The sequence below is a fragment of the Colobus angolensis genome, unplaced genomic scaffold (genome assembly GCF_000951035.1).
Source record: "Colobus angolensis palliatus isolate OR3802 unplaced genomic scaffold, Cang.pa_1.0 Scaffold286, whole genome shotgun sequence".
Classification (NCBI taxonomy): domain Eukaryota; kingdom Metazoa; phylum Chordata; class Mammalia; order Primates; family Cercopithecidae; genus Colobus; species Colobus angolensis.
The window spans coordinates 2,160,060-2,185,831 of NW_012116110.1; the positions used below are offsets into that span (position 1 = coordinate 2,160,060).

General features: G+C 40.7%; 1 protein-coding gene across 1 annotated transcript in view; it reads right to left on the reverse strand.

Moving 5' to 3' along the window:
* Positions 1–25,772, reverse strand: part of TRPM3 (transient receptor potential cation channel, subfamily M, member 3) — a 588,224-nt gene that overhangs the window by 95,104 nt on the left and 467,348 nt on the right. Inside the window, exons 11-14 of the mRNA XM_011948911.1 lie at positions 13,121–13,221; positions 11,574–11,708; positions 7,723–7,773; positions 787–999 (exon numbers count right to left, since the gene is read on the reverse strand). Of these exons, the coding sequence (XP_011804301.1) occupies positions 787–999; positions 7,723–7,773; positions 11,574–11,708; positions 13,121–13,221 (500 nt within the window). The remainder of the gene's footprint in view (positions 1–786; positions 1,000–7,722; positions 7,774–11,573; positions 11,709–13,120; positions 13,222–25,772) is intronic.

The window sequence follows — 25,772 nt, forward strand, 5'->3', positions numbered from 1 at the left end:
TTGGCCAGGCTGGTCTCAAACTCCTGACCTCAGGTGATCCTCCCACCTCGGCCTCCCAAAGTGCTGGGATTACAAGCGTGAGCCACTGTGCCCGGCCCATTGCTGCTTTTTAGACTTCCTTGCTGTCCCCAGAATTAGCTCCCACCCCAGGCCACTGGGTTCTACCTCTCCCTTGGCTTGAGGTACATGGCAGGCTTGGGCATCTAACTGGAGCCAGCCAGGCAAAATGGGGCTGTGTAAAGGGCATCATATATGAGGGGGAACATTTTGAGACACAGACCCCTTTCGTCCTTGACGTTGGTCCTCCACAGCCTAATCTGGCATCCATTTGATGAGCTGAATAGTCCCGTCACAAAAATGGCCTCTACCCTCCTCAGAATTTCAGAATCTCCTTTGTTTGAAGATTATCTTTATCCATCTAACTGAATCAGCAAGCTAAGCTATCCTCAGGCTAAGAAAGACCAATTGTCTGCCTTCTTTATGCAAAGTATGGCAAAAAAATATTAAAAAGGGAGCTCAGAGAAAGTTTTAAGATAGTAACTTTTCATGTAATAGCCTTCCCATAAAATTAAACTGAGTTTAAAAATAGTACTAATGCAACCACTTTTCTCTATTATGTTGGGGCAGACTAACAAGGCCACAGTTTCTGTATCCTCTGGCTCTCCTGAACTGTTAGGCGAGGCTGTTATTTAAAGAGCAGAAGAGTCTCAGAGACTGAACCAGCCTGGATGAGCCTCATTCATAGTGATGGGGCTCCTATGGGGACGACTGCCCGAGGATGCCCACCCATCGTGTCATTTTCCTTGGCAGGGTGAGGAGGAAGCACACCAGCTTCCAGTCAGCTGCCCTGGGCTTCTCTCTGTCCTTTGGCCAGCAGACGCTTTCCCTTAGGCTCTCAGATTTCTTTCCAGTGAAAGGGGCTTGAACTCCACGGCCTTTATGGTCTGCAATGTTCAAAGACCAGGTTTCAGGAAAATCCTCAAAGGACTTATTGTGATGCTATAAAAAGGCAATCAGAGCAGCTCTATAAATTTGCACCTAGTTTCAATTTTGTAGGAATTTAAAAAATTTTAAATGTGGGCTGACGCCTGTAATCCTAGCACTCTGGGAGGCTGAGGCAGGTGGATCACCTGAGCTCAGGAGTTTGAGACCAGTCTGGGCAACATGGTGAAACCCCGTCTCTACTAAAATACAAAAAATTAGCCAGGCATGGCAGCGTGCACCTGTAGTCTCAGCTACTTGGGAGGCTGAGGCAGGAGAATTGCTTGAACCTGAGAGATGGATGTTGAAGTGAGCCAAGATTGCACCACTGCACTCCAGTCTGGGTGACAGAGCAAGACTCTGTCTTTAAAATAAATAAAATAAAATAAATAAAATAAAATAAAATAAAATAAAATAAAATAAAATAAAATAAAATAAAATAAAAGTAATACCAAGCCTAACACCTATGTATTTTGCTTTGAGAAACATAGGTGTAAGCATCAGTTAGAATTCTAAAAACAAGACACCAATATTGCTTGAAGACCAATACTGAAAGGGAATATTTATGCTTTCGAGGTATCTTTGGGAGTTGTCAGGAAAGTGATTATAGTAAAATTCAAAATCAATAAACATTTAAGGGGCAAATAGAACATTTTTAGAAAATGGTTATATCCATAAAGGACTTTTAGGGGTATATATCGGCAAGAAGGTGCTGGGATCGTCTCATACAAAGCTTGATTCTTTCAGAATGATTTATGTTTGGTCAGCCCTGAAGGAGAATAAATGATTCCGTGACCACTGAGGGGCCTGTATTCTGTTTGACCACAAGGGGGCAATATTCACCTAACCGAAGCCAGTGAGAATTCCTCCCTCCCCAGCATTTTCCTGCTTCTTCCGTTTTTTTTCTTTTTTTCTTTTTTCTTTTGAGACGGAGTTTTGCCTTGTCGCCCAGGCTGGAGTGCAATGGCACCATCTCGACTCACTGCAACCTCTGCCTCCCAGGTTCAAGCGATTCTCCTGCCTCAGCCTCCAGAGTAGCTGAGACTACAGGCATGTGCCATCATGCCCGGTGAGTTTTTTGTGTGTTTTTAGGAGAGATGGGGGTTTCACCATGTTGGTCAGGCTGGTCTCGAACTCCTGACCTTAGGTGATCCGCCCATCTCAGCCTCCCAAAGGGCACCTTACCATCTTCTGTTTTATACATACCATAAGGCCATATAAACAAACCCAGAGTGGATGAAGGATTGGGGGCTAAGGAGTGAGTCGGATGCTCTCCCGGAAGTGATATTTGGAGGAGTGAAAATTTAACAAGTAATGGGTTTGAATTCAGCCCGTAAGGCTGGATCACATGTTTCTTCACAGAGATTTTAGGGAGCAAAGAAGTTAGGGAATAACTTTTCCTTTCTTACTAGGAAGAGTGGAAACCTTCTTGGGAAAGAAGAAATCGATTTTATAACATGAATAAAATTGAGTACAATTTAGGCCTCTTGGGATAGGTGTCCTGCATGGACTCTGAGGGGGATGGCAGCCTAAGTGCATGATACAATGCTGGGCCAATGGCCTTGATCACTGGGACCTGTGGATGTCACAGATTATGCATTTGCATTGCTTCTCCTAGGATGGGTATTGCCAGGCAGAGGGGACTTTATGGATACTCATTCAGAGAGCGGCCAGCAACATGACCCCATAGAAGAAACAGCCTTGGGTTGGGCCATGGCCCTGACCCCATGTGACCCTGGCCAGATCACTTCCTCTCTCTGTACCTCAGTTTATGTTGTGAAAACAGGTGGCTTGGACACAGTAACTTCTAAGATCCTGTCTATTTCTAAAAATCCAACTATATGACCACTACCTGGCAGGCTGCTCTTACTCCTTTTGGCCCACTGGTCAAAGACCCTGTTCAGAGCTTCCAAGGTTGATGTAGCTTCCAATGATCCCCTAGAGTTTGGTTAGTGGAACCAGAGGCTTGGAGACAAGGGACGGTAAAAGGATAGATAGGGATGGGGTGGTGCTCAGTGCATCCAGCTCCTCTGGAAAAAGCAGAGAAGGTAAGCAGCACCTCACATGCCAACAGGTAAAGCCCAAACACCTTCTGGAGGAGTCTTCCTTTGCTTGGGTCCTTTTCAAATTAGAAGTCAAAAGGGATACTGGAGGAACAGTCATTCTGCCTGCTGTTTCTGTTCTAGCACTTCCCCCACCCCCTTCGGTAATGACTTTGGTAATTGGTAAAGCCTGAACTATTATTTCCCATTTCATGCCTTAACAATGGGAGGTCATGTGATTCAAATAATTTGCTAGACAGGCTTGAGTTCTATGGGTAGGTACAATTTGACAGCTTGAAAATGTTGTCTTCTTTTTTCATGCTGTGAACTACTAACCTGAAGCTAAGGTTTACTTCATGCCATGCATAAGGAAACCTTTTCATTAAAATGCTAGTTAAATTCACTAATTAAATCTGCTCTTCAAAATGATTGGGGTTTTTCAGATGTCAGCTCATGATATCACTATCAGATCTCAACTGTTTAGGAAAACTTTTTTCCTTTGAAACTCATAACAAGCCTTCAAAACTAGATTGGTTCCTTCTGATATACATAAGGTATGAAATGATTGCTGGTTGTCAGGTTTACCAAGGGAGTGTGAAGAAAAGACTCCCCTGGGACAGCTTGTACAATAAAGAAAAGTGGACTGCAGTTGGTGTGAGTAATCACCCAGCAGGGACTTCAGCTGGTGAAAGCTCAGGGGAAAAGAGGACATCACCCCAGTGTGCAGTCCCATAACATGGCAATATATCGGGCAACCAATCCTCTGAAATATAATAATGCTTTTGCAAATTTCCATGCATTTAGCAGATGGGATTATGCAAATGCCCTTTCCTTACCCAAAGTGTGTCTGAAATGCTTTTTTTTCTTTTGCATTCTGAAAAGCTCTGGGTCTTAATTCCCATGTAAATGAACTTTAAATTATCATAATTTCACCACCAGTTCTACATAATACTCAAATAGCATCCTCCTTTAGTGGGGAACGATAGTATAGGTAATTTGAAGTATTAGCACATTTAAGAAAGGAAAAAAACTACTTTAAAACATACAGAGGCACAAATTGAGCAGACAGCTACTAAAATGGCAGGTTATATTCCACAGAAAAGCAGACAGACTTGGGCCACTCTGGTTTAATATGAGAGCATTGGTACATTCAATGGATTTATGCATGAAAATAGTTCAGGGAACTGGGTTGGTTTAAAACAATTTAAATTTCTGATTAATGCTGAAGAGCCACTCTTTTTACCTCATTGCTCCTAGATTGTTCCCTTGATATAATCTGAGATTTCAAAACAAGCTTGGGAGCAATTCCCCACATTTAGCTCTGTTGGTCTCAAAGAAGAGGTGAACTGGAGATGTCGTGCTGATTGACTTATGATGGTCTGATAATTCCTCAATGCATTCCTTTGGTTCTTAAGAGTTATTTACATACAATTTTACAGATGTATTATCAAACTCTATGCTTAAGGTCTAGGACTATGTTCCTAATTCATGAATAGCGTTTTGTACCAGAGTTAATAACTTATTAATTTTTGTCCAGATTAAATATATATTTATCTGGGCACACATATATTTGCCCCCATAATTGTAAAGAAGAAAGCACACATTACTTATTATTATGTTCCTTAATTTTGAAAATTGCTTTAAGTTCCCAAGATTTTCTTAGCATTTTAACTCGAGTTTCGCAGCCTTTGATTATCTCATTGGCCTAAATTGCTGGAAGTCACTTGAAAACCACCTGAAAGTCACCTGAAACCATCTGAAAATTGCTGAAAGTCACCTGAGAAAGTTGTACACCAATGGTAATTTCTCCCTTATTCACTTCTTCCCCAAACACCAAACAAACGAAAATCTTCATTTTCAGCTCCCTTCATCCATATAACATGAAATGTAGGCGCTGAGACTCCTGCGACTACCGTTGTTCATGTTTCTTGCTCTCCCATCGTCGGATACTTACCGTGGTCCTGGAAATAATGGATTCTGCATTTCCTGCCTCTACTTTTTCCCAAGGGAAGAAATTAAACATTGACTTTCTGTTTCTCCCTGTCTTATTGGCAGTCTCTTTTTCCAGGTAAAAGGATAAATTATTTCTAGGCCAGTTCAGTACTATTCTTGGTCATTTGTTATCATTTTTTCCAGTTACTAAATTTGTAAGTAAATGGTAAATGCATGCTTATATAATGATTTTCTTGCTCTAATATTTGGATCATACTTAAAAGGAAAAAAAAAATAGTTGCTTTTAATCCTTCTTCCTCCCAAATTCTTACCATCCTGTTCTTTCTTGTTAGTGTATATTATTTTTGAGGTACATCTTTAGCTGAGAAGCTACAAAAAACCCCTATCTTAGAGATACATTACATGCCTTCTAATAATACAAGCGACGTGAGCAAATGCAAAAGGCAGCTCAAGGGATTTCAGAAAAGAGAAAACAATATTGCAAAGCAGAGTCCTATGGGGAAAAGAAAGTAATGAGAGGGATTTTAATCATTTATACTCAGTGAAATCTAACTGCAAAAATCCCTTTGAAAATTAGACAAGACATTATTGCTGGGAGGCTGGGCCGTTGAATTGGATGAGCGACTATTTTGAAAGGTTTGGGTTGGTGATGACTGGGATTGAGGGATAAAGGCATAGCTGTCTCCTTAGAAAACCTCACAATTCCTTCAGGGACAGAGATTAACTTAAGGAAGGAGAGAATACCCCAAGTCACTACTTTAGAAAAACTCAAAACATTTGATTGAACATGAGCAACAACTACCTCGCTGAAGAAGACACATCAAATGTGTCTACTTCTAATCTTCCGAGTTTAGTTTTCAGGTAATTTTAAGCCAGGATGAATTAGACAAAATTGGAAGGTTCGAAGAAAAGAGAAATGGGTTTGTTGAAGGCAGATCTACTACGATGGCATGGAATGGGTAGACCAGTGAAAGATACAATCTCAGGAAAGTGGCTGTTGAGTTGGGAGTACAGATTGCATAGTGTCTTCTCCCCTTGTTTTGAAAGAACTACAGGCTTCACCCATTCAAGCAGATGAAAAGTCCTTCATGAGATGGGAGGAAAGTTTGCAAGGGCCAAAGGATGGAGATTTTGATTTTTTGTGTGTTTTTTTATATCCTTTACTCATTCTTAGCAAAGATCCAGCAGGTGAATAGGTACATTATAAGTAGCCCAGGGCCTTTGCTTGGCCTTTCAAAGGAAAAATGAAAAAGTAGTTACATGATGCCTAAGGGCAATTCTAGCCAATCACTTCCTGTGAGATGAAGGAATCATACTGTATTTTTGACTTCACTTTGTAGCTTTCTCTGAATATGTCCTGTGGACTTTCGTGAACAATTGTTACTAAGTGGTGATAGTGGGCATATGTGTGCATGTGTGTATGGGCACATGTGTATGGGGTGGGGGCAGTGCCATCTTCTGTTTTATTTTTTGGAATTAAAACATCACTTTCTGGGATGGGTTTAAGGGTTCAGAACTCAAGCTACCTCTGAAGCAGATAATATGGGGCAAAAGAACAAGCACTTGGCTAGGATTAAACAGAATCTCCCTATGCCTCATTCTTCTTGTCTTTAAATGGGAATAAAACTACATTATAATAATAAAATAATAATTTTTTTAAAGATGGAATCTCACTCTGTTGCTCAGGCTGGAGTGCAGTGCGCAATCTCGGCTCACTGCAGCCTCTACCTCCCGGGTTCAAGTGATTCTCCTGCCTCAGTCTCCCAAGTAGCTGAGATTACAGGTGCATACCACCACATCCGGCTAATTTTTGTATTTTTAGTAGAGACAGGGTTTCACCATGTTGACCAGACCAGGCTGGCCTTGAACCTCTGACCTCAGGTGATCCACCCACCTTGGCCACCCAAAGTGCTGGGATTACAGGCATGAGTCACTGTGCCTAGCCTGTAATAATAAAATAATAATTCTATTTCATAGAATTGTTGTGAAGATTAAATGAGTTAAGATGCACTGAAAGTATGCAGCAATGCTGTATACCTAGTCATCACTAGCTCATGACTATTATTATTATCATTATTAATAAAAGAAACTGAGCTTTAAACCTAGCTCTTCAGTAACCACCAATATAGCTCTCATCTCCTTGTAGTTCGGCTTCCTCATCTGTAAAGTGAAAATAATTCTACCTGATCCATACCTACCAACACTTTTTTCCCATCCAATGAGATGACAAGAGTGAAAAAGTATTCTGGAAAAAATAGAATGTTAGAAGAATGGAATGCATATTTATGTTTTAGTCCCTGTTTTTAGAAAATTTGGAGCTATGCTTACTGACTATACTCCATGTAGTAGTAGATGTGACATTGTATCAGGAGCTGGTGAATGAAAATTTACTCTTGTGGTCAGTCAGGCAGCATGGAAACCAGCTCCCCAAACAGTGAGGGGCATATGGAAAAATACAGGTAATGGCATAAATCCACTTGGCAAGGGAAAAGCTGAGAGTTCCACTACCCAAAAGCATTATGTCCAACGAAAGCATCTAAAAGCACGGCGATTGGTGATAACACCACAGCTGCATCATGAACAGAAGCTTCAGAGTTAAAAGACACACGCACACACACTGTTCTGAAATGAGGGGCACCTGATAGGGACAGGAATACTCTGGCAGCTCATGCAAAACAGAGGCACTCTCTAATCACAGGAAGCAGTCAAGACAGGGCCTCCGACCTGCAGTCGAGAGGATTCTTACCTTTTTGACATCCCTGACCAAGTGGTACAATGTATTTGAGGGCCCATGTCTCTGAAAACAATAAAGAAGAATCACACAGTTTTGCTAGTCAGGGGCTCTGGTTGGCAAGGCAAGAAGGATCTGGAAGGAAGGGCTCTGGCTGGTGGAGGGCAATTCATTAAGATGGACCTTGTTTTAGTTGCTCAGTGTATCTGCCTTTTCTTTCTTTCTTTTACATTGTCCCCAATTGCAGATGAAAAGCTTTGTCAGTGACTTTGTTTTGTTTTGTTTTGACGCAGGTTCTTCTGTTACCCAGGTTGGAGTGCAATGGCATAATCACAGCTCACTGCAGCCTCGAACTCTTGGGCTCCCCTTAGCACCCTGAGTAGCTGGGACTACAGGTATACAACACCATGCCTGGCTAATGTTTTTATTAAAAAGTTTTTTTTAGAGATGGGATCTCACTATGTTGCCCAGGCTTGTCTTGAATTCCTGGCCTCAAGCAATCCTCCAGCCTCAGCCTCCCAAAGTGCTGGGATTATAGGCATAAGCCACCACACCGGCCATACCTGTTTCTTCTAAACAAACACGTTGGCAGTTTTTTTTTAATTGTATTCCCTCAAGCAAATGTGTTTGAGGTTCTAGGTTCAAACTTTGTAAGGGAGGTTGTCAACTCTGTTGACAGCTGGGCCAAAATGTGATGGAAGAAGCCAGTTTTGCAGCCGGGGGCCGGGATGAGGGTGGGAGAACAATAGGCCCCATTGACCGCATTGGAAATACACTTGGGCACTTTGCCATCGCAACTTGTTTATTACTCATCATGAATGAGAAATTGTCTAAGAAGAGGGTTGGCCAACTTTTTCTGTAAAAGGCCTGAGAGTAAATACTTTAGACTTTGTGGGTCACACAGTCTTTACTGAAACTGTCCAACCCTGCTGTGGTAAATGTGCAAGTAGCCACAGCTCATATGTAACAAATGAGCCTGGTTATGATTCAATGAAATTTTAATTATTGACACAGAAAGTCAAATTTCATATTATTTTAATGTGTCATAGAATATAGCATTTTTCTTTTGATTGTTTCAACCATTAAAAATGTGAAAAAAAAAAATCTTAGCTTGCAGTGCATACAGACACAGGCAGCAGGCTGGATTTGGATGACAGTTTGCTGCAACTTGATTTAAAGAAAAAGCCACAGACTGTTTGGAAAAAAAAGAGTTTTGTAAAAAAGATAGATGTTTGTTTGAGGTAAATATAAAGTGAAATAAGTTGCCATTCTATTGTCTTTTAGGAATAGGAACGTTAGATAAAATCCAAGATGCCTAATTAAATTTGAATTTCAGATAAACAATGTATAATTTTAACCTAAGTATGTCCCATGCAATCTTTGGGATATAACAAAATTGTCTGTTGTTAATCTGAAATTCACATTTAAGTGGGCATTCCTGCATTTTATTTGCTAAATCTGGTTAGATTACGAGAGAATCTAAAATAGTGATGGTGATGGCTTTTTTCGTTTTAGTTAGTCTTGCTCTGTCACCCAGGCTGGAGTGCAGTGGTGTGATCTCAGCTCACTGCAACCTCCACCTCCAGGGTTCAAGCAATTCTCCTATCTCAGCCTCTGGAGTAACTGGGATTACAGGCATGCACCACCACGCCCAGCTAAATTTTGTATTTTTAGTAGAGATGGAGTTTCATCATGTTGGCCAGGCTGGTCTCAAACTCCTGACCTCAAGTGATCCGTCCGCCTCAGCCTCCCAACGTGCTGGGAGGCCACTGCACCCAGCCAATGGCAAATTCTTAAGCACTGTTGCAACCATTCAAGTATTTAGACAGGCCTGTGAACTGCTGCAACGACCTGCCCATTCGTGTGGACATGCCCATCAGAGCTCTTTTTCCACGGAGGGGATGCTGGATTGTGCAGTGATTGAACCTACAGATTCTGGAGTCAGGGTGCCTGCCTCTACACCTCTGCCACTTATCGGCTCTGAACATGGGCAAGCTACTTAACTGTGACTCAGTTTTATCATCTTTAAAATGGGAATGATAGTATCACTTTATCTGATGGGGTTGTTGTGAGGATTAAATGATATAATGTTTATAAAGCTATTAAAAAATGGTGCTTAATGCCAATCAGTGTTAGCTATTATTATTACTGAGGCTATTTACTGTTCCATAATCCTCAAAAAAGTATTCTGGGAAGCCACCACCAGCAGATTGAAGTGATCAAACTTACTGGCCTTTCTCAGTCAAGAATTTTCCTACCCCCCGACCCCGCCCCAGTCTTTGGAATAAATTACTCTACTCCCTTGATTCTCTAATTGATAGGCCATTCAACGCTTGTCTTTATTTATTCATTTTTTCAAATTGAAAACCCATCATTCTTCCTGAAAGTCTCAGTATGCTGAACCAAGAAAAGTCTGTGGAGAAAACAGAAACCAGGAGCCATTCTGCTAACCCGTTTCTATTTTTTGCAGATGGTGCCACGGTGGTACCATCTAACAACTACCACTGGCTGGGGACAGGAAATAAGCTCCATCCTGCTTGCCCTCTGCGTGATGGGACAGAGACGTTGTGAAAATGAGGGGTAGAATAAGCTGAGACAGAAGCTTGGGTTCGGTACTTACTGGCTTCTTTCTTAGGAGTTTTGTGACCTTGAATTCACCTTGGCCTCTGCTATGGTTTGAATGTTTGTGTCCTCTCCAAAATTCATGCTGAAACTTAATTTCCAATGTACTAGTGTTAAGAAGTGGGGCATTTAACATGTATACCTGTGTAACAAACCTGCACATTCTGCACATGTATCCTAGAACTTAGAGTATAATAATAATAATAATGATAGAAAAGAAGTGGGGTCTTTGGGAGGTGATCAGGTCCTGAGGGTTCCTCCTTTGTAAGGGGGATTAAGGCCATTATAAGAGAAGCTTCACACAACATTCAGGCCCTTTGCCCTCTGTCTCTTCAGCCTTGTGAGGACACAGCATTTGTCCCTTCTGGAGAATGCAAAAACAAGGTGCCATTTTGGAAGAGAAAAGCAGCCTTCGCGAGACACCGAACTTTCCAGAGCCTTGATTTTAGACTCTCCGGCCTCCAGAACCCAGAGAAATAAATTTCTGTTGTTTATAAATTACTGAGTCTCAGGTATCTTGCTACTGTAGTACAAATGGACTAAGACAGCCTCAGTTTCCTCATTTGTTAAATGGGGGAAAAATTTCTGCTCTTTAAACTTCACTGGATTTTAGTGTGAGCTCAGAGCCAATGCACTTAACTTGTGTGAATGCTCTCAATAACTTCATAAACAGTAGTTTTACCTATGATTACTCCTTGGTATCCCTAGTGAGTAAATTACCAAATCATTACTAAGCTTAAAAAACGAACAAACGAACAAAAAAACCCAAAATTTTTGAGTAACTCCAAAGAAGAGATATTTTACCTTTTATTCCATTTTATAACTGAACTATGAAGAATGAACTTCATAGCTCTGAGGATAACAAAATGGTGTAGGATACTTAATTGGCCTTTTTTGATGCTTAATCAATCCTCCTTTGCTAATTGCCTCTAACACCCTCTGGCCTTACAGAACAAACTGGTTCTCATTTCCAGAGCCTTGTGGTTTTGTGTAAGAATATGAGAATGATACACTCAGGTTATCACACAACTTTTTGCCTTAGATGCTGACAACTGAGCAATGAAAACAAGCGGAATCTTGGTGACTTGGTGTTGTCATCTATGCAGGTCTAAGGGAGTATTTATGATCAATGAACCATGCATTTGGAGAGGAGAAGGGAAGAGAATCACAGGCATATGGGGGGCAGGAGAAGGTAAAACAAACGAACAGAAAAGAAAATAAAAAGTGCCTTAGTTTGGCCCTACCGTATTGTACAATTCCTCTAGTCTGGAGATGGTGAGAAAACGGTGCATGCTTACTCCATTCTCTATGAGTAATTTCACAAAATCCACTCTGTCCAGAACTAAGGCATCCAACATGGCTTGCTCCAGAGATCCCACCTGCAAACCAAGTCACTGAGTTAGTCTGCCCCAGGGTCTATCCAGGACTGCAGTTCTTTAGTGTTCACTTGAACAGCTTAGAAAGGGATGCCTCTGACATCTGGTAAACCTTCATCACATCTAAGAACATGCTAGCAAGACTGTTCACAGATTCACTTTTGGGACAGCCACAACCTCTCCCATGTTTGGGGGCCTGTCTTTGCAAATCAAAGTCAAGCACTTCTAGTTCCAAAAACTATTTCTTCCCTGAATCTCTTGTTCTGGATCCCAAGAAGGTGCAAGTGTTCACAAGGTTTTTCCCCTTGCAATTATCTGATCAAACATCTCAACACCAGTGAAATGTCAAAGGGGGTACTTCGCTGTCTTCATTTTTGTTATCCTTAGGCTCTGAGGGGGACCACAGGCCGACTTGAGAAGAGGGACCCAAGTCAACAGACCAAAGGCCCTAAATCAATGCTGGGTCTGTGTAGAAGCAAGACCACAAAGATGTCACTTAACTGAAAAACAAAACAAAACAAAACAGAACAAAGCAGAACAACCAGCCTACTTTCTGGATTTGCCAGTGGCTTAGATTTTTATTCAATTCATTTCACAAAAATGTCGCAGGGTCTAGACTCTAACGAATCTTTCCATGTAAGCAACCCACCAGCATTGAGTGAAGACAACGGCTCAATCCCAGGCAGAGACTCTCTAGGGGAAAGGAAGTAGTAAGATAAGGCCTGCCAGTGAGTGCTGTGATTCCAGGCACAGAAATCAAGTTTCAGGCTGCTGGGCTGCCTACTGTGGATGCATACATATACCACCTGATGGCCAATCTCTCAAATTTTTATTTTTGGTAGAGTCAATTGAGGGAAGCAAACCAAGAACAGTTATATAAAGCATTGCTTTCCTCATGTTGTTCTTTGCAAATAGGGAGGACCCGTGCTCAGCTACCAGGACCAGATGGTGCCTGCATAGGGAAGCCTGCTAATTCTGCATCCTGAGGTGTGACCCAGCCATAAACCAGCGGGAGCTGCCACCACTTGGGCAGCAACCTCTTCCCTTTGCCTCTATCAAAGACAATCAGAAGCAAATTAATAATTCTACCCCTTCCTTAATTTTAATGCAGCTTTATCTTATATTTTTTTCAGATGTATTCAAATAAATGGCATCATTTGCAGCTGAAAATTGCTATTAAAGACAACTCATAGAGATGGAAATATTTGGAGTTGTGTTCAGTTGAAATTTCCACTAGATGGCGGTGCTTTCCTAAATATGAGAAAAGGAGCCCAGAACAGGGACTTTGCTGCCAAGGAACACGTTCCATCTTAAAGAAAAGGCGATCGTTTTCTGAGCCCATCTCAGAGGCTCCTTAAACAAATACCCTTGCCCAACCAAAGTGGGCTTTTCACAGGTGACGACATATACTCTACCGGCCACTGTTGCCCGTAAATAAAGATCTGGCTGCGAGCGATGTCAACTCTGTTCCAGGCTAAAGCTAAGCTCAGTTGGTCTGGGGCCGAGGCATTGGCTCCTGTGTGAGGACAAGTGGGAGAAAAGGGTGGAAGAGAGAAAACAACGATCAGTTATTACACCAAGAGCACCTGCTCCATCCCTCTGCCATTAATGCCCCTATTCCTGAAGAGCCGACTTGGCTATACAGCAGGTTTCTCAAACTTGGTGTTATTGACATTTTGGGTAACTCTGTCACGGGGCTCTCCTGTATATTGTAGATTATTATTATTATTACAAATTATTTTTTAACTTTTTTTTTTTTTTTTTTTTTGAGACGGAGTCTCGCTCTGTCGCCCAGGCTGGAGTGCAGTGGCCAAATCCCAGCTCACTGCAAGCTCCGCCTCCCGGGTTCACGCCATTCTCCTGCCTCAGCCTCCCGAGTAGCTGGGACTACAGGCGCCTGCCACCTTGCCTGGCTAGTTTTTTGTATTTTTTAGTAGAGACGGGGTTTCACCGTGTTAGCTTTTTAAAAAGAAGGTCTTTGAAGCTCCATGCTTTTTTGATATATAATACTTGTACATGTTTATGGTGTTCATGTGATATTTTGATGCATGCATACAAGTTCATTGTAGATTATTAATAGCACACTTTGACTGACCCCAGTAGATGTCAATAGCACTTCCCGTCCCCATCCTCCCAGACATGATGCTCAAAAATGTATTCAGACATTGCCAAATGCCCCCATGTGTGAAGGGAGCAAAAGTGGCCTGGTGAGCAGCACTGCTCTACGGTCTGGCTAGGCAAAGAGTGGTTCACAGAGCAGCTGCAGCAGCGCCACCCTGGCACTTGTTAGAAATGCAAGCCTCAGGCCCTGTCCCAGACCTACTAAACCAGAATCTGTGTTTTCACAAGATCCCAGATGACTTGTGTGCACACTCAATTTCGAGAAGCTCTGCTCTACCACACATTTTGCTTCTACTGGCCAATCACTAGTTTCAAGGCATCCCTTGAATAGTATTTTGCATGGGAAGGGTGCTCTCATCAACTAGTGTACCAACTTGCCATTTTCCTGAAAAAGAGTTAGGAAGGTCTTTTAACAGAGAGGCAAACCAGTGGCTTAGGTTTACTTTGATTTGTGGGTAGAAGCCATTGGAACTATTTCTCAGGTTCTCATTTTTCTCCAGATTCTGTCTCTAGAGCTGTGCAGTTCACAGGTGGCTACGTTTAAATTAATTAAAATTAAAGAAAATTAAAGTTATAATTCCTCAGTCAGGCTAGCCACATTTTAGTTCCACGTGGCTAGTGACTATTGAACTGGAAAGCACAGATATAGAACATTTCTATCATCACAGGAAGTTCTATCAGCCCAGAGCTCTCCTAGGTGAATGCATTCTGCCCATAGAGGCAGCCTGCCAAGCAGCTGGAGGGGAAGCTGGAAATGGAGGCAGTGCAGTAACTAAAGGAACATTAGGCTCCAGGCAGGAGGTCCAAGTGAGAGTCCCTGTGGCTGTATGCACTCCTCTCAGCCACTGTTGATCATCTGTGAAATGGAGGCAATAAATATTATCCAGTTTACGTGGCTGGGGTGTGAGACTGAAATGAGCTTGTATAAGTGAATTCATGTGTAAACAGGTTTTTCACAATTCACCAACACCCTTAGTTCACTGAAGAAGAGACACCCATAAACACTTGCCCAGCTTCATGCTGCTGGATATCTCACGATCAGGGAGGAGGATAAAGAGACAATCTTCCTTGGCTCAGAGTTTTTAAACATCAAACATGTGCTGGGCAAAATAACATCCCAATTAATCTGGAGACTGGGTCTTATTGTCTCCTGTCTCACTGAAACACATGAGACTACTGAGATCCAGGGAGGTTGAAGAGTCAAAGATAAAACAGCTACTAACAGGGTAAGTGGAACAAGTATTCGTCAAACCAGAGGTGAGAGTCAGATCCAGAGAATTCTTCATCATTGCTGCTTCTGATGTTTGGGAAAGAAAGATAGCAAATGTGTATGCTGTTCATTCCTCTGGGTTCGCCAGCAGTCAAGGCCAGAAACAATGAGGAGGGGGGCAGGGTTCCTGGTGGTTAACTCATATCAGTGATTCCCAAACTTTGCTGCACATTAGAATCACCTGGGAAGCTTTGCTCAGGGTGCATCCCATACCAATTAAATTATGTTGCTTGGGATGGGATCCAGGCGTGGATATTTTTAAAGCTCTCCAGCTGCTTCCAATATGCAGCAGAGGCTGGGAACCACTGTGCTATGTGCCTCCTTTCCTGCTTACCCTCGCCTCTTCCCTCTGGGCTCTGAGATACTGACATTATACATTAGGCAAAAAATATTTGCTAAGTGAATACTTCTCAAATTTTAGTATGCGTGAGTACAACTCGGAGAACTTTTTAAGACGCAGGTTCTTGGGTCCCAGCTGCAGACCTGATTCAGTAGCTCCTGGGTGAGGCCTAAGGTTCCGTGTGTCTAACAAGCTCCCAGATGAGGCCACTGCTGCTGATCTGGGGCCACGCTTTGAGTAACAAGGCCCGTGAGAGCTGTGGTGCTCAGTTCCCTGCATAGGCTGAAGAGCATTTCTGATTCTGAGGTCCATACACGAATGCCCTTATTATCGACCACATACTTGAAGTAAATTTATTAGTGTTTACAATGATGAATATCATTTCAGCTTTCACATGGAATTTCCCATTAAAAATTACTTATCTCCTCAGGTAACAACAGGGACTGCACACTCATACCAGGGTAACTGGCATACACAAGTGATAAGTAGAAATGTGTCAAAATATACTGTCATCAATTTGGGGAGGAAAAGAAGTGAAGGCTCATTGAGATTGCTTTTGGAAAGGTAGCACTTTACATGTTCCTTTGCTTCTTTAGCTGGTCTACTGGTTGGTGCTGACTTGCTGGAAAGTCATTTGTATGTTACAAATTAGTATGTCACCCAAGTCAATAACAGCAGCTCGAGCCTGAACAGGGACACATAGCAGGAAGCAGTTACTGAGGTCAAGGTGAGCTACAGGCCTGAATGTAATTAGGCAAGTGTCAAATGGAAGCATGAAACCAACGAATCTTGACTTTCAAAAATTGAAAATGCATCACTCGAGAATGGCCGTGGGTGACAGTTTGGATCAGTGGTTCTCAGCTAGGGTGACCAGCCATCCAGGCTTGCACAGTGTAGTCATAGTGTTAGCATTTAAATTCCTGCACTCTGGGAGATGTGTCAATCCTGAATAAACCTGGTGGCTGGTCACCCTATTCTCAACTATGGCTGTGCACTTGGAACTGCCTAAAGAGCTTTAAAATATACTCATGCCTGGGGCACACCCCTACAGATTCTAGTTTAATTGGTCCTGGGCATTGCAGTTTTTAAAAGTTCCCCAGTGATTCTAATGTGAGGATAAAATTAAGAATGTCTAGTGTAGATAGCATATGTTCATTCATTCACTCATTCATCTGTTTGTTCATTTAATTATTTATGCATTCAAAGATAATGATTTCATGCCTCCTCATATGGGAGGCAGTATGCCAGCATGAAGACCAAGAGGTATAAAGCAGAATACTTTGTCTTGAGAGCTTACAGTCAAGAGAAGTCTGTAATTAAATACATTATTTCATGCAGTAATTCATTTATCTCCTCAACAGATATTCATTGAATACTTTCTCTGCTGGGAACTGATTTGTCATTGAATATCCAGTGACAAACAAGGTAGCCAAGGTCAACCTCTTCACAGAGCTTACATCCTACTGGTGGCGGGGAAGTACTCGGAAGTAAGCAAATAAATTCATGAACAGCATACTTTCAGACTATATAAGTGCTGTGAAGGAGCAGTGCCACTCCTAGGGTATGTGGGACCTGTGCTTTTAGAAACAAATCAATGTAGCAGTACCATTCTGGCTATCTGATCTGGCATGTCCCCACGACAGAAGTATTTTGCCAATTGGCTGGAGCAATCTGTTGGCCAGGCTGCCCTCCCGAAATGAGGGCTAAACATGGAGTCACTGGACAACCAACGACAAGAACCACATGATTATCTCAATAGATGCAAAAAAGGCCTTCAATAAAATTCAACACCCCTTCATGCTGAAAACTCTCAATAAACTAAGTATTGATGGAATGTATCTCAAAATAATAAAAGCTATTTATGACAAACCCACAGCCAATATCATACTGAATGGGCAAAAGCTGGAAGTATTCCCTTTGAAAACTGTCACAAGACAAGGATGCCCTCTCTAACCACTCCTATTCAATACAGTATTGGAAGTTCTGGCCAGGGAAATCAGGCAAGAGAAAGAAATAAGGGGTATTCAAACAGGAAGAGAGGAAGTAAAACTGTTTCTGCTTGCAGATGACATGATTGTATATTCAGAAAACCCCACCGTTTCAGCCCCAAATCTCCTTTAGCTGATAAGCAACTTCAGCAAAGTCTCAGGATACAAAATCAATGTGCAAAATCACAAGTATTTCTTTTTTTTTTTTTTTTTTTTGAGACGGAGTCTCGGTCTGTTGCCCAGGCTGGAGTGCAGTGGCCGGATCTCAGCTCACTGCAAGCTCCATCTCCCGGGTTCACACCATTCTCCTGCCTCAGCCTCCCGAGTAGCTGGGACTACAGGCGCCCGCCATCTCGCCCGGCTAGTTTTTTGTATTTTAGTAGAGACGGGGTTTCACCGTGTTAGCCAGGATGGTCTCGATCTCCTGACCTTGTGATCCGCCCGTCTCAGCCTCCCAAAGTGCTGGGATTACAGGCTTGAGCCACCGCACCCGGCCAAAATCACAAGTATTTCTATACACCAATAATAGACTAACAGAGAGCCAAATCATGAGTGAACTCCCATTCACAATTGTTACAAAGAGAATAAAATACCTAGGAATAAAACTTACAAGGGATGTGAAGGAGCTGTTCAAGGAGAACTATAAACCACTGCTCAAGGAAATAAGAGAGGACACAAACAAACAGAAAAACATTCCATGCTCATGGATAGGTGGAATCAATATTGTGAAAATGGCCGTACTGCCAAAAGTAATTTATAGATTCAATGCTATTCCCATCAAGCTAACATTGGCTTTCATCACAGAATCAGAAAAAACTATCTTAAATTTCATATGGAACCAAAAAAGGGCCTACATAGCCAAGACAATCCTAAGCAAAAATAACAAACCTGGAGGCATCACACTTCCTGTCTTCAAACTATACTACAAGGCTACAGTAACAAAAACAGCATGGTATGGGTACCAAAACAGATATATAGATCAATGGAACAGAGCAGAGGCCTCAGAAATAATGCCACACATCTACAACCACCTGATCTTTGATAAACATGACAAAAACAAGCAATGGGGAAAGGATTCCGTATTCAATAGTGTTTGGAAAACTGGCTAGCCATATGCAGAGAAGTGAAACTGGACCCCTTCCTTACACCTTATACAAAAATTAACTAGAGGTGGATTAAAGACTTAAACATAAAACCCAAAACCATAAAAACCCTAGAAGAAAACCTAGGCAATACCATTCAGGACATAGGCATGGGCAAAGTCTTCATGACTAAAACACCAAAAGCAATGACAACAAAAGCCAAAACTAACAAATGGGATCTAATTAGATTGAAGAGCTTCTGCACAGCAAAAGAAACTATCATCAGAATGAGCAGGCAACCTACAGAATGGGAGAACATTTTTGCAATCTATCCATCTGACAAAGGGCTAATATCCAGAATCTATAAAGAACTTAAACAAATTCACAAGAAAAAAACAACTCCATCAAAAAGTGGACAAAGAATATGAACAGACACTTCTCAAAAGAAGACATTTGTGCAGCCAACAAACATATGAAAAAAAGTTAATCATCACTGGTCATTAGAGAAATTTAAATCAAACCCACAATAAGACACCAGCTCACGCTTGTTAGAATGGCAATCATTAAAAAGTCAGGAAACATTTGCTGGAGAGGATGTGGAGAAATAGGAACGCTTTTTCACTGGTGGGAGTGTAAATTAGTTCTTCCATTGTGGAAGACAGTGTGGCGATTCCTCAAGGATCTAGAACCAGAAATACAATTTGACCCAGTAATCTCATAACTGGGTATATACCCAAAGGATTATAAATCATTTTACTATGAAGACACATGCACACATATGTTTATTGAAGCACTATTCACAATAGCAAAGACTTGGAACCAACCACAATGCCCATCAATGATAGACTGGATAAAGAAAATGTGGCACATATACACCATAGAATACTATGCAACCATAGAAAAGGATGAGTTCGTGACCTTTGCGGGGACATGGATGAATCTAGAAACCATCATTCTCAGCAAACTAACATAGGAACAGAAAACCAAACACTGCATGTTCTCACTCATAAGTGGGAGTTGAACAATGAGAAAACACGGACACAGGGAAGAGTACATCACACACTAGTGCCTGTTAGGGGGTGAGGAGCTAGGGGAGGGAGAGCATTAGGAGAAATACCTAATGTAGATGATGGGTTGATGGGTGCAGCAAACCACCATGCCACATATGTACCTATGTAACAAGTCTGCATGTTCTGCACATGTATCCCAGAACTTAAAGTATAATACTAAAAAATAATCAATGGAACTAAGAGTTGGTTTTTTGAAAAAATACGTAAGATTGATAGACCACTAGCTAGACTAATAAAGAAAAAAGAGAGAAGATCCAAATAAACACAATCAGAAATGACAAAGATGACATTACCACTGACCCCATGGAAAAAACAAAAAACAAAAACAAAAAACCTCAGAGACTATTAGGGACACCTCTATGCACACGAACTAGAAACCTAGAAGAAATCAATAAATTCCTTGTAACATACAACCTCCCAACATTGAACCAGGAAGAAACTGAATACCTGAACAGACCAATAGCAAGTTCTGAAATGGAATCAGTAATAAAAAATCTACTAACAAGAAAATGCCCTGTACCAGAGAGATTCACAGCTAAATTTTACTAGACATATAAATAAGAGGTGGTACCAATCCTACTGAAAATATTCCAAAAAATTGAAGAGGAATGATGCTTCCTTAACTCATTTTATGAGGTCAGCATCATTCATAACCAAACCTGGCAGAGACACAGTGAAAAAAAGAGAACTTCAGGCCAATATCCCTAATGAACACAGAAGCAAAAATTATCAACAAAATACTAGCAAATTGAATCCAGCAGCACATCAAAAAACTTATCCACCATGATCAAGTAGGTTTTTTTCCTGGGATGCAAGGTTGGTTCATCATACAAAAATAAATAAATGTGATTCATCACATAAACAGAACTAAAAACAAAAAACACATGATCATCTTCATAGACACAGAAAAAGCTTTCAACAAAATTCAACATCCCTTTATGTTAAAAACCTTCAACAAACTAGGCACTGAAGGAACATACCTTAAAAAAACAAGAGCCATCTATGACAAACCTACAGCCACCATCATACTGAACAAGCAAAAGCTGGAAGCATTCCCCTTGAGAACTGGAACGAGACAAGGATGCCCACTCTCACTACTTGTATTCAACGTAGTACTAGAATCCCTAGACAGAGCAATCAGGCAAAATAAGGAAATACAAGGCATCCCAATAGGAAGAGAGGAAGTCAAACTATCTTTGTTCACAGACAATATGATTCTATACATAGAAAGTCCCATGGTCTCTGCCCAAAGTCTCCTAGAACTGATAAACAACTTCAGTAAAATTTCAGAATACAAAATAAATGTACAAAAATCAGTAGTATTTCTATACACCAATAATGTCCAAGCTGAGAGACAAATCAAGAATGCAATCTCAGTCACAATAGCTACAAAAACAATAAAATATTTAGGAATACTTAGCTAACAAGGGTGGTGAAAGATCTCTGTAGCGAGAATTACAAAACACTATTGAAAGAAAACAGACAACATAAACAAATGGAAAAACATTACATGCTCATGGGTAGGGATAATTAACATTGTTAAAATGGCCATACTACTCAAAGTAACGTGCAGATTCAATGCTATTTGTATCAAATTACCAGTGTAATTTTTCATAGAATTAGAAAAAACTGGCCAGGTATGGTGGCTTATGCCTGTATTCCCAGCATTTTTGGAGACAGAGGCAGGAAGATCACTTGATCCCAGGAGTTTGAGACCAACCTGGGCAACACAGGGAGACCTCATCTCTATAAGTAATACAAAATAGTAGACCGGCATGGTGGCATGTACCTGTGGTCCCAGCTACTTAGGAGGCCGAGATGGGAGGATCACTTGAGCCTGGGAGGTCGAGGCTGCAGTGAGCCATGATCATGGCAGCCTGGGCATCAGAGTGAAATCACATCTCAGAAAAAAAGAAAAGGAAAACCTATTCTAAAATTCATATGCAACCCAAAAAGAGCCTGAAGAGCCAAAGCAATCCTAAGCAAAAAAACAAAGCTGGAGGCATCACACTACCTGACTTCAAACTATACCACAAGGCTACAATAACAAAACCAGCATCATACTAGTACAAAAAGAGACACATAAACCAATGGAACAGGTTAGAGAACCCAGAAACAAAGCCATATACCTACAGGAATCAGATCTTTGACAAAGTCAACACCAGCAAGCAATAGGGCAAGGACTCCGTATTCAGTAAATGGAGCTGGGATAACTGGTTAGCCATATGCAGAAGATTGAAACTGGACCCTTTCCTTTCACTACATACAAAAATCAACTCAAGATGGAGTAAAGACTTAAATATAAAACCTAAAACTATGAAAATCCCAAGAGAAAACCTAGGACATATCATTCTGAACATAGCACCTGGCACAGATTCCACAACAAACACTCCAAAAGCAATTGCAACAAAACCAAATCAGACAAGTGAGACCTAATTAACCCAAGGAGCTTCTGCACAACAAAATAAACTATCAACAGAGTAAATGGACAACCTAAAGAATAGGAGAAAATATTTGCAAATTATACATCCAACAAAGGTCTAATTTCCAGAATATATAAGGAACTTAAGCAAATTAACAAGTAAAAATAACCTCATTTAAAAATGGGCAAAAGACATAAACAGACACTTTTTTTTTTTTTGAGATGGAGTCTCACTCTGTCACCCAGGCTGGAATGGAATGACTCGATCTCAGCTGACTGCAACCTGTGCCTCTCGGGTTCAAGCAATTCTCTTGCTGCAGCCTCCCGGGTAGCTGGGATTACAGGTGTCCACCACCATGCCTGGCTAATTTTTGTATTTTTAGGAGAGACACTGTTTTGCCATGTTGGCCAAGCTGGTCTTGAACTCCTGACCTCAAGCAATCTGCCAGCCTCGGCCTCCTAAAGTGCTGAGATTACAGGTGTGAGTCACCACACCCAGCTTAACAGATACTTCTTAAAAGAAGCATATACATGTGGCCAATAATCATGGGAAAAAATGCTCAATATCACTAATCATTAGAGAAATGCAAATCAAAGCCAGAATGAGATACTATCTCATGCCATTCAGAATGGCTAGCACTAAAAAGTCAAAAAAAAACAGATTTTCGTGAGGTTGCAGAGAAAAGGGAATGCTTATATACTGCTATAGTAAGCATTATTATAATGTAATGGGAATGTAAATTAGTTCAGCTCCTGTGAAAAGCTGTCCAGAGATATCTCAAAGAACTTAGAACTACCATTCAACCCAGTAATCCCATTACTGGGTATATACTCAAAGGAATATTAATTATTCTACCATAAAGACACATGCACATGTATTTTTACCACAGCACTTTTTGCAATAGCAAAGACATGGAATCAACCCTGCCCATTAATGGCGAATTGGATAAAGAAAATATGGCATATATACACCATGGAATATTACACAGCCTTAAAAAAGAATGAAATCATGTCCTTTGCAGCTACATGGATGCAGCTGCAGGCCATTATTCTAAGCAAATTAACACAGGAATGGAAAGCCAAATATCAGTGTTCTCAATTATAAGTGGATGCTAAACACTGAGTACACATGGACACAAAAGGGAGAACAAGAGACACTGGGACTTACTTGAGGGTGGAGGGTGGGAGGAGGGTGAAGACTGAAAAATTAACCATTGAGTACTATGCTCACTGCTACCTGGATAATGAAATAATTTGTACACAAAACCCCAGGGACATGCAATTTTCCCATGTAACAAACCTGCACATGTACCCCGGAATCTAAAATAAAAGTTGAAAGAGGAAAAAGAAAGTCTAAGGCCAGCTCATATTTCCCCCTCATAAAAGACTTGATCATTTTGCCTGGAGGCCCAGGGTATCCTTTCTTTTTCTGTGAAGTTTAGTAGCTTTATTAGGATCTTTCTGGGCATTGGCGATTGTGGGTCAGTTCCTCCCGGCATAAGGTGGCTCTTTCAATATCTAGATCAAGTTTAATATTTGTTAAAAATGAAAACATAGCTAAATTATATTTTAAATTCTGTAATTCTATTTTAAAAATTTGCTTTAATTCATTATTTTGGTTTCCTTCTTTAGAGACCAGTTGTGCTTTTGTTGGATCTCCACTTTCTGTCATATAATTTCTCTTTAATCCCAATGAACTCTTTATTGCCACTTCATTTCATTTTTGTTCACATTTCTATCCTCTGTGTCCTGCACTGGGTTTTTCACAGTGTATATTTGATCTTGCACCATTTCTCATTTCATCTGCAATTCTGTGATGATTCCCCTACACTTCATTCCTGTGTGCTATTCATACTTTATCTCCTTTTGCTGCCTCATCGACTCTTACCTGAATTTTGGTATTTCAACCTTTAAGTATTTCTTCATAGATGAGTGCTTCAATAAGATTAAACATTTTTAAATGTTATGATACCTACTTATTCATAATGTTCATCTGTTCCCCAGAAAAATTTTTCTCCACTTTTTATCACAAAGTTTTTATTGAACAAAAGTAACACGTGAGTAAAAATGATACACATATGAAAGTGAATGAAGATCTGCAGTATAGAAAAGATGTGTACCAAGAGACCAACATTCAGGTTATATAGTTCTGTAAAACTTTAGCCATAGCAGTTTAATGCTGATCAAGTAGACACATAAAAAGGGGAAAAATTTATTTAGTGTTTTTGAAACTTAGACTTCTGACTACTGAGAAACATTTTTATGAAGGGTATTATTCTTCTGTTAATAGATTTTGCCCTTTTGTTATTCTTTCTTAGAATATCTCTGTATGCAGTCTATGCTAATCGCTAATCTCTTTTTTATTATTTATGATTTAATAGCTGCATTACAATAGGCCCAGGACAGCATTTCAGGCTAGTTATTCATGATCACAACTGGAAGGCTTCCTTCTAATCTACTACAATGTCAAATTCCCTCCTGCAAGCATGGCTTATCTGCATAATTCAATACGTGGCCCACCGCCTCTCTTTCTGTGTACTAAGTCAGGGACAGGAGGGTCTCCTGCCACCATCCAACTCACTCTTGTTTTTGCACATGCTGTTCCAGACAAAGGAGAGAACTTTGCATGTTGGGGTGTTACTCACATCCAGGAATAATATTTTTGTTGGCACTTTGTGAGGACTGCCACTGTTAATTTCTTTCTTTCTTTTTTTTTTTTTTTGAGTTAAAGTAGTTTATTTTGTGTTAGGGTCTTTTTCACATCTTGGTTACATGTGAAAACAAGGCATCTAGAGAACACATGGTGTGAATCTGCAAAAAGAACAGTGTAGATTGTTTTCTAAATTAAGCAAAACTTAGTTGTTCATAGTACAGGTTGTTCATGGTTACACAGTCATGGATTCTTGAAATGAGTGTCTTCTTATTAGCTGGGGGAGTTGTTTTGAGGGGTTTCTCTCTTTTATAAGATAAGCTTTCATTCTTTCATATGAACATCACTGAACATCGAGTGTGAATAACCTTCAAGCCCACAGCCTAATCGTTCTCCATTCACACATATTTATAGACTTCGCATGTCACCCCTGGGATGCTGGTATACTGAATATGTTTCCTCCTGGGAAATGTTAAGTGCTCCCAGGGAGCAGAGTCTAAATTAACAGAGTCTAAATTTGCCACTGTTAATTTCTATCTCCTCTGCTTTCACCCCTTCCTCCTTCCTCCCGCATAGTTCCTGTATATACAAACATTTTGGAATATAGTTCTTAGCTTCACCAAAAATGCAGTCTGATTGTTTTTCTTTCTTTCTTCTTTACTATTTCTTGAAGCTTTCCAGGAGAAGAAGAGAAGGATGAGTTCAAGTAGTCATGTCTACATTGGAAGTCGTGAAGGATTTTATAGGTAGAAGAGTGTCTTGATCAAAGCTTTGTGTTAGTATTATTATTATTCCTCTAACTGAAATATTGGGAATGGACAGGAATGTGCTCAATAGGAAGGAGGAAGACCCTTCAGAGGCCACTGCAACAAATCAAAGAAAAAATCCTGAAGGCCTAATGTTGCTGAGCAAGGAGGAAAATGAATAGATCGACATGGGATTGACAGGACAGATATTGTGGAGGCAAAAATTGCTCAGAATTGGCAAGCATTTTCTTGGACAAAGGGAGGAATTTGGAGGAGGCTTTGAACCTAGATAACTGAAAAGATGGTGGCTATATGAACAGAAATAGGAAAATCAGGTTGAAATCAGGTTTTGGAGGAAAGATGATTACTTTGTTTATA